Source organism: Plectrocnemia conspersa, unplaced genomic scaffold (assembly GCF_051122295.1).
Source record: "Plectrocnemia conspersa isolate PC_06_02 unplaced genomic scaffold, ASM5112229v1 ptg000012l, whole genome shotgun sequence".
NCBI classification, from domain to species: Eukaryota; Metazoa; Arthropoda; class Insecta; order Trichoptera; family Polycentropodidae; genus Plectrocnemia; species Plectrocnemia conspersa.
In genome coordinates this window covers 14,772,675-14,789,328 of record NW_028277176.1, presented here as the reverse complement: position 1 = coordinate 14,789,328, position 16,654 = coordinate 14,772,675, and the positions used below count along the sequence as shown (strand labels likewise).

The 16,654-nt window shown below is 28.8% G+C and overlaps 1 protein-coding gene across 2 annotated transcripts in view; it reads right to left on the bottom strand.

Annotated features, from left to right (window-relative positions):
* Positions 1–7,305: 7,305 nt before the first annotated feature.
* The window catches only part of LOC148228338 (innexin inx7-like), a 30,377-nt gene continuing 21,028 nt past the window's right edge, over positions 7,306–16,654 (bottom strand). Inside the window, exons 1-8 of one of the 2 annotated variants that reach the window (XM_088199317.1) lie at positions 12,735–12,811; positions 8,934–9,170; positions 8,676–8,853; positions 8,455–8,599; positions 8,197–8,386; positions 7,987–8,137; positions 7,697–7,886; positions 7,306–7,520 (exon numbers count right to left, since the gene is read on the bottom strand). In XM_088199317.1, coding sequence (XP_088055443.1) covers positions 7,382–7,520; positions 7,697–7,886; positions 7,987–8,137; positions 8,197–8,386; positions 8,455–8,599; positions 8,676–8,853; positions 8,934–9,170; positions 12,735–12,740 — 1,236 coding nt within the window. In that variant the 5' untranslated portion in view covers positions 12,741–12,811 and the 3' untranslated portion in view covers positions 7,306–7,381. Of the gene's footprint in view, positions 7,521–7,696; positions 7,887–7,986; positions 8,138–8,196; positions 8,387–8,454; positions 8,600–8,675; positions 8,854–8,933; positions 9,171–12,734; positions 12,812–16,654 lie in introns of those variants that run through there. The other variant, XM_088199318.1, reaches the window with a different exon arrangement.

Here is a 16,654-nt window from a genome sequence, read left to right as displayed (position 1 = left end):
GCAATATTTATTTTAACAATCCAATTAAAAAAGCACTTGTAACAATGTTTTTTTCATAAGTTACATTTTTTTACATGCTGTCAAATCAATCACTCAATTATTATAATTCTTACATAATTAAGGGTAAAAAAAATACTAAAATAGTAACAAAACACAATTGGATGAACATTGTCCTCCATGAAGATCAAGATCAAACATTTATTTAGTAGAAAAATATCATATAATGCTCACACTCTAAAAACATACACAAAACTCTTAATTTCAGATAAATATGGCAAACGTTTTTAAACAATTTGAGAACAATGTGCATCTGCGCCACCAACCAAGGTTATTAAATAGAAATGTGTTTTATTTTTCAAATACATATTCAATCTTGAACATATTTCTCATTACACGGCCCAAAATTTCGCATGATTCTAAGTCTAAGTTTGGAAATATTGTGTGGGATAAAAATCGCAAATATCCAGGGAACTGAATTAAAAAATTACGATTGATGCAAAATTTAATCTAAACACGCATATATTATAAGCATGACCAGGCGACAATAAATTATTGCGGTTAATGTCGAACCGGCGGAGAAATATCCGTTGAGTAGCCACGTTAGAATTGTCGATTTTGCAGATCACGGAGTTACAAATTGTTACTAAATTTTCAATAAAATCTACCGTTTCTCAACAGCACTCTATACAAGAAAAACGTTTAAAAATACGACAAATCAAAATAAACATTATATGAACGAGAATACTGATTAGATACGAGTCGCTGAAAACCACCAACGTTTAATTGTTTTTGTCTTGCCACCGTTGTAAAAGTGCTCGAAATATTGTTTAACCTCATTTCAGCACAAAATCCACGCGCTCCGGTGATGTACATTATGTTTACATGCTAAAATGCTATTAAAAATAGTGAAAATAATCATTATAATAATAATTGAAGCAATTCAACAATTATTGTAAATGTACTGGACATTGTAATTATTGCATAACGCAGACATTGAACGTAGTTTGATTTTTAAAATAATATTAAAAAATAAAGCTGTAAGTCCATCATTTTTATGCGAAGCATACTCATATGTTTAAATGTATTGATGAATTGATACCTGGTTTTTTTGACAGAATATTTAATTTTGCCACTTATGTATTGTAATAATATAATATAAATAAATATGCAAGTGTATCGTGGAAAATATCCTTAAATATAAATATTAAATTGAACATCACAACAATTTTCAACTAAAACCGATACCAAATGATCGGTTAATTTCAAAAAATAGTTTATATAGAGAGTGTATAAGCATAAGTGTAATGAAACTTTTTCGATGTCCCCTCTGTTAGTAAAATATGATATTGAATGGCATAATTTTTTTTTTTTAAATATAAATTAACTTATTTCTTTACAAAGCAGCCAGATACGCTCAATATGAATGAAAATATTTGAGATATTTTCTAATGTTAATATACTCCGTTTTAAAACCACTTGATTTTTAACTAAATCAATGCCTTCGTTGTTTATTCGAATGAACTGTTCTAAAAAGGATAAATATAATTGTGGCTTTGCTTAATTTCATTAACAGATGGTGGACAGACTTGATAAATATATTTAGTCTCTCCATATATTAACTCCCCTGTTTTTTAAATTTGTGAGTAGTATTTTAAAATATTTGTTTTAGTGTAACCGATTGCTTTCGTTGCAAAGTCATAGTAAATATTTAATATTAATATTCTTGCCACAACGTTATTCATTACTTATTTAATTTAAAATACTTATTTGTGCATAAAAGTGCCTAATAATGTTTCATTTGCCAATTATATAACCAGACGTTAGGCAAAAATAAAGCATGCGTCAAACGAGAAATCTTAATTTTTGTTTACTAAGTCCGTTACGATAATAATTATATTTACGTTACATATATGACGCGCGTTTCTAGTTTATTCGGGAAATTATAGTTAACCTTGATCTAGAGATAGTTATTTACGAAATATTTTTGATAAAATTGTTTATTTTAAATGTAAAACTAGTTTTGGTATAGTTAAATAATTGCGTAATTAAATTTCATCATATTTTCATGTCAATTCCTGCATAACAATCGAAGAATAAATCATTTCACTTTTTTATCGCTCAAGGAATACTCGTTCCGTTTTATGTTAATTTAGTACCATCAATAAATGTAAATATTTATAATCAACATTATGCATCGGTATGCATATATTCGATGAAGGTCATTCATTGTAATGTGGTATATTATTTACTTCGTAACGTCACGCCAGTGTAGAAAACTCGTTTATACATATGATTACTTGTAGAGTTAAGCATCACACAAAAAGGTTACAAGCCCCTGTATAAATGTCCCGGTAACGGAATTACAAACATGGCGGCCTCCCCTCCATGGCGCGTGCGGCGCATGCGCGTCGCGCATCTTGCTCGCGAAGGGTAGTTATGAACGCAAATGGTGCTACCCCTGATTTTAAAATTGTGCGTATATTAAAAAAATAACGATTAAAACTATTGGAAATATTTTTTTTACATGGCCGCTACATCTTGTTTTATGACTTATTGTCTAATGACATGGCCATTAAATGTGGTTTTAAGACTCAAATATGTCATTTTATTACAAAGATACATACAGCACATGATTTTTGCAATAGACATCCAAATGACAATCATGCAATTTTCGGTGACTTTATCAATATACTTGATCTAGAGATATTTATAGGTCAAGCAGTCTAGGTCAAGTAGATCAACCATCTGTATAGGTTTTAATTGATTAATTCATAAAGTATGGAGGGGAAGCGAAAACAATGCACGATTTAAAAAGCACGCGAGTCGAATTAGCACGTGCTGCCATCTACATTTGTCTATTTAAATTTGAATGTCATGATTTACTTTGCTTATATGTGATAATTTTGGTTTTATGGCCAAACATTTAAAATAAATTGTATTAATACTAAACTAATGAACAGAATATATATTACATAAATTTTTATTGAAATGTTACCTCTTATTCGAAAAAAAATCGAATAAATTAGTAAAATACGATTTTAGAATATAAATGCTAATTTAAAAAATAATACTTTAATTTAAACTATATTAACTTCTAAAGCGATTTTTTTAACATCAATGGCCAAATTTTGACCATGAGCGAAATTTGATATTTAATTATTGTATTGTAAAACATGCACAATATATTTGAATTACGTATTATTTTTAATTACAAGTTTCTTAAACATACTACATATAAAAATACATATTTTTAGGTATTATATTATGAAAATTCTATAGTTTTTTCGGCTAAAACCTAAAAAAGTATTGCAATATGATTTATTTTTCCTAAGAATCCAATATTTTTATGGAATTTATTCCCACGTTTTTTTCATACTAACATCATCAATTAGACCTTCGTTATACAGTAGTATTTTTTTTAGACATACTGCCATATTCTTTAAGCATTTTCAGATATCTTATCACTTATCACATCTTCACTAATGTTTAAACAAATAGTTTATTATTGTATTATGCTACAGGAGTAGGTGTAATGGCGTGAATTTTTTAGAAAAACAATACAAAGAATTAAATAAGAAAATTATAATGATGCATTAAATTACCTTATAATATTTCAAATATTTTTTCATAGAATATTGGACTCGAATGTCTTACGTCATACATTAAATAGTTATTAATGGTAATCTGGCGTAATTATATTGTCATCATTGATTATCAAGAATCAATGAATTATGTAATTTATTGGCCATTATCTGTAGCTTTACGAAATATAGTTGTATATCTACTGTTTTAGATTAACAATATTAAAGGGTCGTAAATACATTACATATAAAATATTATGGAAGCTAAAATTTGAAAGATAGGCTTGCAACGTAACCACCTGTTGAATCCGTTGTTTTGTCCACATCTTCGTCTTCTAAATGCCTGAATTATAATGTATATATACTCGATCTTTACTAGAAGATATTCCAGGTAAGTTGTACACCGTCCCAGGTGTCGATGTCACCTGTATCATCGAAGTACAAACAGTATTTCCTTCAAAATAATACTCATTTTTACTCAACCTGTGGATCAAACTGCTCTTGTTACACCACTACATGTTTCGAAACTGTTCATAACAATTCGTCTATAACTACAATAGCGCCATGTGTGCATGCATGTGTGTTCAATAAACGATTTGACCGCATTCTATGCCCATTAAATTCATTGCTGCTGATGAATGTATAAATCTACGTACAATTTTAAAGAACGTACATGCTGTATACATATGTATGTGTATGATGAAATAAAACGCGAGTGTTCATCCCCCTCGTTTCGAAGAAGTTCAAGTTCACATGTCTAGTCTATAGTCTGTTCGATTCAACTTTCACCAGATACGGGCACTGAGTCACGTAAACATACATATATCCCTGTGCGAGTATTTGGAAAAAGTGTTACGGAATCAATGAATGTTGATTTTGTGATAAACGATCTTAAATACGAGTCAGTAAATAATTAGTCAAGTGTGCGAAGCCACGGAACTACATACTGCACACTTGCACAATATAACTACTGATAAAATTGAATATGATTAAATAGTTTCAATACAAAAATTTCATTCAGCTTCGATTTGTCATTTCATTCTATTGAGATACGTATAAGCAGACAGAAATACTGTATGTTAAATTACGATCAACCTTGTCTCCGCCCAATCGCTTCCTTCTTGTATTTAGTCTTCAGTATCGAACATCAAAGAAATTGAGTGCTAAGTAACAGAGAAGGCACAGAGAAGAGAACAGATACGCATAGAGACTGACATAGTCACACACACACACACCCATTTCGAGAGGAAACAACAAGGACTTCTACAAATATTTGTTATTCTACAATATCACCACTTCAATGACTACTGCTTATACTTCTACAAGGACTACTCTAAATCGACTCGACCGCCTGCTACATTGACTCTTCCGCATTCGACATCGACGCCCGATACTGACACCTGAATTTCGAAAACATTTCGGGGGTCAAAAAATCTTTTGCTGTTTGGAGCTGAAAAAAAAGATCTTCAAGGAATTTTTGTTCGTTTTACATATGCTAGTGAGAGTTAAAAAATCATCTTGGATATTTTTATTTGTTTATTTTAGCTCATTTTTTTAAATTTCATTTTAAAAACAAAAATTGGTTCGCGGGTCGCCAGTTGCACAGTGCTGTTATAAATAATACCTAATAAATCACACCATATGTATTAATTATATATATTTTTTTAATTTAAAAAAATTAGTTAGCTGCTTTTACGTGGGGGTTATTGATTTGTGCCTCTGGTAAAAATTATAATGGGCAAAAATAACATATAATGACTTTTCTACCCATTATTTCATGCGCTTAGTAAAAATGTTGTAAAGGTTGCTGTTCTTAAAAATTCAACCATTAAAAAAATGCATACATGAAAGTCAAGTAAATGATAACCAGTAAACTGTAGATTCATCGGAAAGACTGATCGCTTCATTTTAATTTAAGTTCAGGAACTTTATAACAGCTTATGTATACAGAAACAGTCTTCCTAAATTATTGTATAAATAATGGAGGAACGTATAGAGCCATAATTAATTAGTTTAATTAAACTCTCATTTAAGTAATATGTGCAAATTGATATTTCAATGAAAATCAATTTGCCAAAATTAGTAAAGAATTTATGACGAATGAGAAAAATGTTATATCATATTTGTATTTTTATTTCAAGGCAAATTTAGATATATATATATAGACTTCACACTTCTAAAATAATGTAAATTAGCAGGTAAACCAGGAAATAACTAGTTTTAATTAAATTATTTTACCGATATGCTTGAAGTTTAATTAGCGTGTCATATTTTAAGAACAGTCTTAATTGTTACAATATAATAGCATAATTACATAAAAATCTACAGAGAATTTAAGTTATTATAAATAATTAAATTTAAAATGTGGTTATCTAATCCGAGTTATTATTAACTTAAAAAAATGTTCAAAAATTCGCCTCATTGATTATTACGTGTGAGAATAATATTGTTGTATTTTATAAAACTAAAGAATGTGCTATTTATAAATCTAGTGTTAATATATAACTTGTATTATTTTATTATTTTAATGCACATTTTAACTTCTACGATTACTAAAAAAAATATCAAATTAATTAGTAAATATATTTACGTATTTTAAAGGCATTTATAAGAAATTTATTATTTTATTCGCCATTAATTGTATGTGTTATACGGCGATTAGTATGTTTATTGTTTTATTATAATTAACATCAATAAAAATAACAAATATAATATATAATATAAATTATAGCTAAAATCTCATTACTAATTAGCTTAATTTCTGGGCTACTTTATAATATTTATTATCATTACAACCCAAGACAAATCTGTATCTTTATTTTATATTCACAAATCATCACTAAAATTTAAATTTGCATAATACAATCAAAATTGTAGTCGTCGCTAAAAATTAAATCACGTTTCTTATATATTTCGTATGAATAGCATTAGTATCCAAATCACGTGCGAAATGTTGAATTTCGCTGAAAAATTGCGCATTCAAAGATTGACAAGCACTGTCAGAAGTGTCTAAATATTGTTTTACTTTTTTAACAATAAGAAAAAGAAGAATATGCGCATAGTTTGAAGATTCCGTGAGAAAAAATGCAGCAGTAGACGTTGCACGATGTTTCTTCAGTGCTTTTAAAACTTTTTCTGAAGCCATGTCATTTTAATTTGTCTATGACAATAATTATTTAACCAACTATATTGAAAATATTGTTTTATCTTATCTTTTATCAATGAGTGAAATAAAAATATTAATCATATTATAATTTCAGAAATTGGTAAGAAGAAGAATATGCGTTTTATAATGATATATTGTATGTATGTATATATTTTTTAAATTAATAAATAAATTATTTACATATTTTTTCTTTCACCCACGCGTTGAGAGGCGCTGTCAGGTAAGAAACGAATACCTGAGCAAACACCGTGCAACATTTTCCCCTTCTTTCAAAGGTCAACACACTGTAGTGAACTTTACCTGTTGAATTCAAGAACAAGTAGTCGTTCCTAAGACGAACGTGATGCAGAAGAGCTGATCTCCGAACAAAGAAGTTGGCTGACGAGTTTTTAATAAATGCACAAAAAATGTCAATCTTACCGTCTAGTCTCTAGTGTAATAACGAGTAGTAGAATTCATTTCAAACATATGAGAACAAATGGTTGAACTAAGATAATCTTATAGAATCAAAAATTGCAACACTGCATTACATCAGTTTGTGAAATTATTAAAAATATGTAATAAAAAATAGTTTATTATTATATACAAGAAATTAACAATACTTAATACAAATTCATATAACATTAAAATACAATTAAATTTCATGCGAATCAATATTATTTTGCCTTTTCTCATCTGGTTCAAAAAAATGAGCTTCCTCGTCAGACATGTTGGCAATTGGTTCTTCGTTTCCTCTTTCGTCTAATTTTTCAGCAATTTTCATGAACAGATTTCTGAATAAAAATATGTTTTATCAAAAAAATATAAGGTAGTTTAAATAGTAAATTCCATATTTACTAATAAAAATAAGATAGACTTTCCAAGAAACTCAACAAAATATAAAATCCTCCACAGTATCAAGTAATATAATATCTAGTCTGTTAAAACATTTTTTAGCAAATTTATTCACCTGAACGTATAGGAATTCATATTTTTAGCCAAGAAATACAGAAAAAGCCAATCTCCGAAATAGCATCGGTTCGTCACTGTCGTAAGATCCTTTATATCCAATTTGCCTGGACACGCGTAGGAGAACATAAATTCATTGAACCCGTGAGATCTTGAGTGCATAATTAGGATGATTAATCTGAACAGCAGACCTTAAAAGACAATTGATTTATAAAGCACTCAAAGCATAATCAGATCAGTAACAAATCCACAAAAAAATTGTCACTGTCTTAATTAATTTTAAAATCTTACCGCCAACAGTAAAAATGAACAGCATAGTGTACCAAAACCACAAAATTGTATATATCTTTTCGTGTATCACGTTTAGTGCCATCACACAAAGAGCATCATGGTTTTGAATTGTCCCACTAGGACCGTATTTATGAAACTTGCACTTTGTTACCTAATTGATCATGATAAAATAAAGTCACAGTTTCAAAATAAATACAAAAATAAGCATACTTTTGGAAAGATGACATCCAGAGGATCTATATAAGCGTCCCAGTCTTCTGTATTCCAAACTTGAGAACCCATACTCATAAACTGGCCACCCAGGAACAAGTCAGTTAAGTATATTTGCACGATTAAGTTCACCAGATTTAACATTTCGCACATAACCAAATCGGTAGACCATTTTTTAGAATAGTGCAATCTATATAAAACGTGTTTGTTATTAATCATTAGTTATTGTTCGATTGATTATATTTTATTCAATCTTACCTTGAGATGAATTCCTCTTTCAATAATTCGATTCTCTGTTTTAGCTTTTCTTCAGATATAAAACTGAGTCCGTGTGCCTTTTCGTCGCTCTTGAATGGCATAAAAACATATCCCAAACCAGAAACTAAAGTTTGCAATCTTCCGTCTAACAAAAAATAAGATAAAAGTTATTCGTCTATCATCAACAAACTACTTGGAAGAATAAGTGCTTAAAAACTAACTTTCTATACTCTTCCAAATATAATGTGGAATGTAAAACGCAATAGCTTGAAGTAGCAGCACGAAAGGTACCCATTGATAATAAGCGTGATAAATAATTTCTTCTTCCTCAGTTACAGGTCCGACTCCTGGATGTGGAAGATATCCTTTGGCTATTGAAGACTCGTTAAGATACTTAACCTGATGAAGTAAGAAAGTATAATAAATTATTAATAATCCTATTAATGGTTTTTGTGAAAAATATTTAAAAAAATACTTACAGCTGTGAATGTAGTCGAGAAAAAGCAAAATGTATTTATGACATTTTCTGGCACTCCTTTATCAGTTATGCATTTGATGTGCTCTCCAATGTATTGCCTTTGTGTTACCAAAACAGTACAAACGAATAGTAAGATGAATGTTGCTCTGTAGTGTAATTTGAAGATGATGTCGTCTATTGAAGGTTTATTCGGATTGACCTTCAACTGCTTACTCAGTAATTTGAATGGATCAAGTAACTGAAAAGAAAGACGCGGTAAAAATATTTCATATATAAACCAAAATAAGACACAATCTCTTGTATCTTTAATCAGTAAGTTCCAGTCGTAAACAGATAAGATGTCACTTAATAGTTTCATACCTCGTGAACACCATTTTTTTAGAAATATTTTAATTATTATTAAAATTAATAAACTATTAAGAACTACTGCTTAAAATTATTTATCGCAAATTGTCGTGATTGTGGCTTCAAATACGTCAAACACTAATATTCTCAGAATTTTTTTAAACAATATAAAGTGTTGAAAATGTTGGTTGCTAGGTTATGATTAACATATTTAAATGTGATAATTGGTCTACTTTTGTTTCACTGTGCTAAAACATAGCGTTGTGTAGTCGTTTTTTATTAATGTAAAAGTTACAAATTGGTAATGATAAGATAAATGTAAGAAATGAATGAATATCCAGAATCAGTAGTTCCACTAACAACTGATAACGATGGTGAAATATATCAATCAAGTCGTAAAAACATATGAGTGTGTGTTTGTTACAAAATATCGTAACGATATTATATTTGCTCGATCTTATTATTTTAAACCCGTTTAATTCTTTAATTTTATTATATTATATTTTAGGTCGGAATAGCGTAGTCCGTAAGGTCTAGACTAGTAGCCCAGAAGCCACGGATTTGGACCCCGACAGCAGACACTATTTTTTATTTATAAAAATGTGCTATTATTAAAAAATATCACATTAGTGCCCATTAGCACTCGGCTAGAGATGAAGTTAAATGTTAATAAAAATGGTATATTTACGAATGACGAGGAATGCGTTAGCGATTGGAATGTATGCGGATGGTCATTTAGAAATGATATAGATTTTAAGTTATTGAATAATTTACTTTTAGGTATGGACAAGATCGAAGGGATTTTTTTACCTAGAATAGTAAAATTTTCCCAGCTTGCTTCGAGCAAACACACTTATGCTTTACTTCGGGGATCCCCTGTATTATCACAAAAAAAAACACATGTCAAACTGCTGATATATATTATTAATAAAAACATATAATATAACAATAATCTGTAAAATATAGGAAAGTCTAAATATGTTACTATTACATAAATCTAAAAAAGCTACCACCCGTGTAAATTTATTAAATAAACTTGACAGCTAACCATTTTTTAAATTTCCTATTTATTAACTTTTGTTTGGAAAAGTAAAATTTATAAACATATTCTAACTGCACGACAAATTAATCATTAATTTAAATATAATAATAATTTATGCGGAACCTTAACCATACACGAGTTTATTTTTATTATTTCTAAATCACACAAGTTTAAAATATGGCCGAACAATAATTATATTTATTAATATCTGTTCTTTCCGTAATATTTTTCTCCTCGTAATTTTAAACTTGTATTGAATATCAAATTGAACTCCTATAGATTCGGCGCAGCTCAACTTGATCCAAGTGGAAAACGAAGTGGTGATTCTGTGGTAAGTTCTGATGTTCCTGATGGTAGTGATCTGGCTTTTATTTATTTTTAATAATCGGGAGAAGTCCAGCGGTCCTTGTAGTTGTCGATTCTTTGACAAATTCCTACGATTCGGGACGGTATCAGACTCTTTTTGTCAAATATAAACCCTTTTCCGTGTGCAACAGCATAACGGTAGATTCGAAATTGTGATATTTGGCAAATGTATGTACAATACAGGCGTACCTACTCGCTGAATATATTCGATACAGACCCTAGTTTTCCTGTTAAAGTAATTTCCAATCGTTTTACTGCAATTTGCTTTAAGATTATTTCGGAATTAATGGAAATCAATCTGTATACACATTATTTTGCCAAGAAAAATTCTGATTTTTAATAAATTTGAGTGATTTTTATAAATATTTTAACGAAACTTCATTATTTTACTGTAATGTACACCGAGTGTACATGTCATATTAATATGTGAATACAGTGGTGTAGCCAGGATTTTATCAAGGGGAGGGGGGGTTTGTTAAGAAAAAAGGCAAGATAATTTTAGTAATTTATATTTAATTAACATAAAATACCACCAATGGGGGGGCCGACCCCCCCCCCTTTCGCCACACCACTGTGTGAATATCTTTATAAATATTCCTAATAAAATATTAAGATGTATGTATTCATCCGCGATATATTTACATATTAAATTAGATAATGATAATATATAAGTAATTATCAGAATAACAAAAATAAATATTCTATCAATAAAATTGAATATCAATTAACCAATACAGTCAAACGTTGAACTTTTTGCTGGTGTGTTGCCAGTCAGATTTTTTACATGGAACGAGAATGATCTTCGCATACAGAGGTTTTCAACTTAATTCTTAGATATTATTTTTGTAAATAATATCTAAGAATTTTTTAGAGTTTTTTGCTAGATTTTTTAGATTTTGATTATTATTATAATGATTATTTCGTAAAAATATACGTGTTTTTACAATTTTAATTACATCCAATTTTTACATATAATATATACCAAATATACATTACATATAACACGAGAGCACCGTAAGAAGAAGGCTAACAACTAACGTCAACGCAACGACAATGGATGGTCCCGATAAGTAAAATGTATAAAAAAAATCTGCAGCGTTGCTAATTGCATCTTGTGCGTTACAATTTGTTTAAAAACATATGATACTACACAACTGATTAAATATTGACTATTTATTGCGCATAACTTTTTCAAGGAAATGCAAATAGTAGTTTAACATCAAAGTATAAAAAAAAACTTCGCGGAAGAAGAAAATAAATTACCCCAAATAATTCGGTTTAATAAAAAATCTAAATTTAAATCTAAACATTTATGTTTACAAATATCTAGTACATTATTATATATTTATGTATCTATATGTTTTTTTATATTATTTACATTAAAAATAAACAGAAGGTAAAATTCTTTAGATAAACAATATTGGGAGGTTGTGGATATATGAGGAAGTAAAGTATATTAGTACATATATGAGGCAGTATTTTTTATTGAAAATAATTACTTACCGTCTCAGACATCATAGCTCATAGGTATATTGAATGTATATATGTATTTTAATCAAAATTTAAATTGGCTAATAGACGTTTAAGTGCATTGGCCAAAGCGTTATTACTAACATATTTTATCTATAAACTAAATATTCTTCTATAAAGTTGAAGTTTGATAAGATTTTGCAGAATTGATAACACTTTTGAGTATCGATTTATTGCTTAACAAATTGTGAAATAATTGCTGATATTGATATTATCAATAGTTTACGAAATATCCGAATATTAGATAGATAATCCCTTTAAAAAATATTAGAGGAAGTGATATTTTTTTATTCGGTTTTTGTTTACTTTTTTAACGAGCTTTTGAAGCTGTGCAGCGAAAATAATATTGAAATATATTAATAATATATTAAGTATGTTGTCTGTTTATGTAACTCTTTGGGTTTTTTGGCAGAAATGTTTAACTAGGATCTGTTAATTGTTTGATTGCAGATTTTTTTTAACTATTGTTAGCAATAAAATATATTAATATATAAGAGAAAAACGTGAAAATTCACTTACAGTCATGATGTAACAACATTATAGTCAGAGATGATCGACTGACTGTTCAACGAACAAACATTACAGTTGAACGCTTTGTCACAGGATGGTTAATAAAACTATAGAGTCGACAAATAAAATTTTATTTGCAAATAAAGGATATATTTCTATGATTATCAGAAAATATTAAATATCAGATATTTAATAAAAATCACATATGTAATATACAATAAATTAGACATATAAAAATAAAGATATGAAATAAAACTGCATTAAATAGAGGGCGAGCAGCAAATAACAGGGTTATACATTTAGACTCCAAGATTAAATTCACCAAACATCCAAATCGAGACCAAAGGCTTGCTACCATTGCGGCCCTAAAACCGATATTCAACATAAAAAGCGTTTTAACAAGAAAACATATTAGTTTACTATATGAATAGCGCATTAATACATCAGTAATTTAATTTTTTCTAAGGTCGTTCAAAATAATGCGATAAAAATAATATATTACACATATTTTTATACTAACCCTACAAAGCTTTATCCATATATAGCCACAATCATACCGAAAAATACTATTACGGGATATGACAAGATTAAACTTAAATTTAAGAATAAATATAAAATGCCTACACACATTATGCTTTAGAAGCATAATTTTATATATGATATTTAGTAGCTTCAAATATTCAGTTAGGTAAATAGTTATTAATTGTCTTAAGCTCTTAAATTTTATTAATATATTTATTATACTTTGTAAAATATTTTTTATAATTTCTTCTTAATCTATCTTATGTTTTTTATCACTACTCTTGTAAACTATAAAATGGTTATTAATCAGCAACGCTTGATTAATATTGAATATATTTTCATGTATTTTTATTCTTGTGATAAATATTTATATAAAAAAAGATTAGAAATCAACACAATTTATATACCCACAATCATAATCAGTACATAATATATTTTCATCAAAATTTGTATGATATTACTTTATCAGAAAATCTGATATTTATCTATACTACGAATGAGAGATGTAATAATTATAAAAGATACATACAAAAATGTGTAAAAATAAGTTCAAGAACACAGAAGGTAAGTTAAAAAATTAAATGCTTTGTGGAACACTCTATGCTTCTCCTATCGGCTATTAAAAGTAAACGTGTCGCACAACTGACGAAACGACGCTACTCTAATCAGATGAAAATTTAGAAAGCATATTTTCTTTTGGATTACTATGATGTTGATAAATGTTCACATGATAAAAGACAATTTAAAGCATACTTTCTACTTGGCCAAAAAATACACAATACTAAAGTTTTAATACATTTGTACTCTTTTTTTCCTTCTTTTTTTGGTCATCGTCATTGATCCAACTGATCAAGGATACCTCAGAAGATCTTAGATCTCTACTTCCCATTCGAAGACTGCAAAACACGTTAAATCACTCACATTGAATTATTTGTACTGGATAAAAGTTATCATATTTGTATCATATAAGCATCTAAGCGATAATATTGTATTTTATTTGTATTTCTAGAAACACGGTAAAAACAGGTGATATCAACAGAATGATAAAAGTAACACAAATGAGTCTTCACGGAGGTCTTTTTTTAATGACTTGGACATAATAACCAGACATGTTTCAAAGTTAACGATCTATTACTAATATTTATTTTTTTCAATAATATGTAACTAAAATCGATAAAATCGAAATTAAGCATTAGATTAGAACTATTTATCTATGACTAAATTTAGTTACCAATTTATTATTTTATATAACTGCCATAGTTTTAATCTGAATTCTATAAAACTTTTCTAAAAAAATTGCCTTTGTAAGTATCTCAGCTAAGATTGTTAACCAGCCTTATTCAACATATTATTTCATAAAAAAATATTAACTTCATTAAAAAATCTATGTCATAAGCAGTTACCGAAAAAAATAATTAAATACCTTTGTATCGCTTTGTATGAACGGTGTAACACGTAAACAAAGGAAATATATTTAATTATAATAATAAATAATAATAAAAATTGAATTTGCTTCATTGCTTTCCGAGGCGCCGGTAATGCATTCTGTTGTTTCGACCAATGAAAAAAAAGCATTCAAATATAAAACAAGATGGCCGACAGTACCGTGACAACAGTTTTAAATAATTATTATTTAATAATAAAATTTTGCTACGCGACAATAATTTTCATTAATTCGACATTTGACTGAATATATATAATCGGATTGCAAATTAACTAGGTGTGTTATAACTATGAAAATTAAATATATACATAATGTGTTGAGGATTAGAAGAATACATTGATTAAATTAGATAAGCAATCATAAAACAATCTTCGAAATGAAATCTTCAAATTTTGAATTCCCATCGACGGGCTCCGAGGCCAAAAAGTGAGTTTTTCCTTTTATAATACATAAACATTATCATTGCTTTCGATTTAATGCACAAATACGTTAGATTTGACTGAACTAGGTCTTAAACGTGAACATGTAATATATACTTAGTACGTATGAAGATTGAGGTTAATGTCGATCAAACCGTATAAATATTTTTTATCTATTTATATTTGGGATACTATCTTTCACGACGATCGCGTGACAATGATTGTGATGTAGTCGTTTATTTAGCTGAAGAAGCTTGGTTACAGCAAAATAATTCATTAATTCGTCATGTGAGTTGTTCGATTTGACTGAATATGAATAATCGGATTGCAAATTAACTAGCATCTGATAAATGTTCTAAACCTCTAAAGACTTTCTTATCATGTTTTAGATTAATTGAGTCAACTGAATGTTGCTATCCGATATTTCTCAATATTCTTTATCCTACTGTTAAACTACCTTATAATATTATTTAATATCAATAATTTATCCAAAATTTCGATTAGATATAATATCGTTGGAATACTAATTAGAATGATGTAATTAATAAATTTGCTGAAATAAAATCCAGAAAAATTCAATTAAATTATTTTGTGTACACATAACATTTTTAACAAAGCCATATTTTTTGTGAAAAATATGGCTTTGTACAATATGTACAAAACCTTGTACAATTAAAGCTAATTACAACAATGTAGTGTAAGTAAGAATTATTTGATAGCATTATTAATACCTGAGATATGATGAATCACCCGACCTTACTCCACACCTGGCCTTGACTCATTTCATTATTCCTTATATATTTTGACGATACAATTCAGGGTCAATCCAGCACAATGATTATGTGGGAAACTATTATGAGAGGATAATGGCAGGAGGGATCGGTCGCCATTAAGTAATTGTTCGCTAATGAACCAATCTAACTCAGGTTACATGTGCAGCACGTCGTGCTAGGGTCAATTGGCTCCTTCGTGTCTTCTTGGGAATTGTGTGGGATATGCGAGTGGAGAACCCTGAACCTTATCGAAAACATACATGCATCCATAAATAGGCATTTCTGGACACGCAAGAAAACTGCAAAAGTTTACAACGGAATCTAATAAAGTAGAAAAATTGTTTTTAATTTATATCTGGGTCAAAAGTCACTTTATCATTTAAAAATATAATATCACTCCGGAGTAATGCTTCTTTTATAATATGTAAAGTAAAACATACACACATAATCTGCATCAAATAAGTTCTCCTTCAAAACCAGTGATATTGACATTGGTTCAGCGTTTCCAGGAACAAGGGTCCGTCAAGGATCTTGCACGGAGTGGACGACCCCACCCCGCTTAGGTCGTATCCAGGAAAATATTTAATGTTTACAACATCTACCCGACGTTGTTCTCAAGAGCTTGAAGCACATGTTAGTGGTCTTAAAATATTTCTATATACAATAACTGGCAAACAACTAGCATTATCAACAAATATCATCCTTTTAATGGACATGATTTTACTATAAATGTTTTTATATTTTGTTCAATAGATTCAATAGAATTAACCA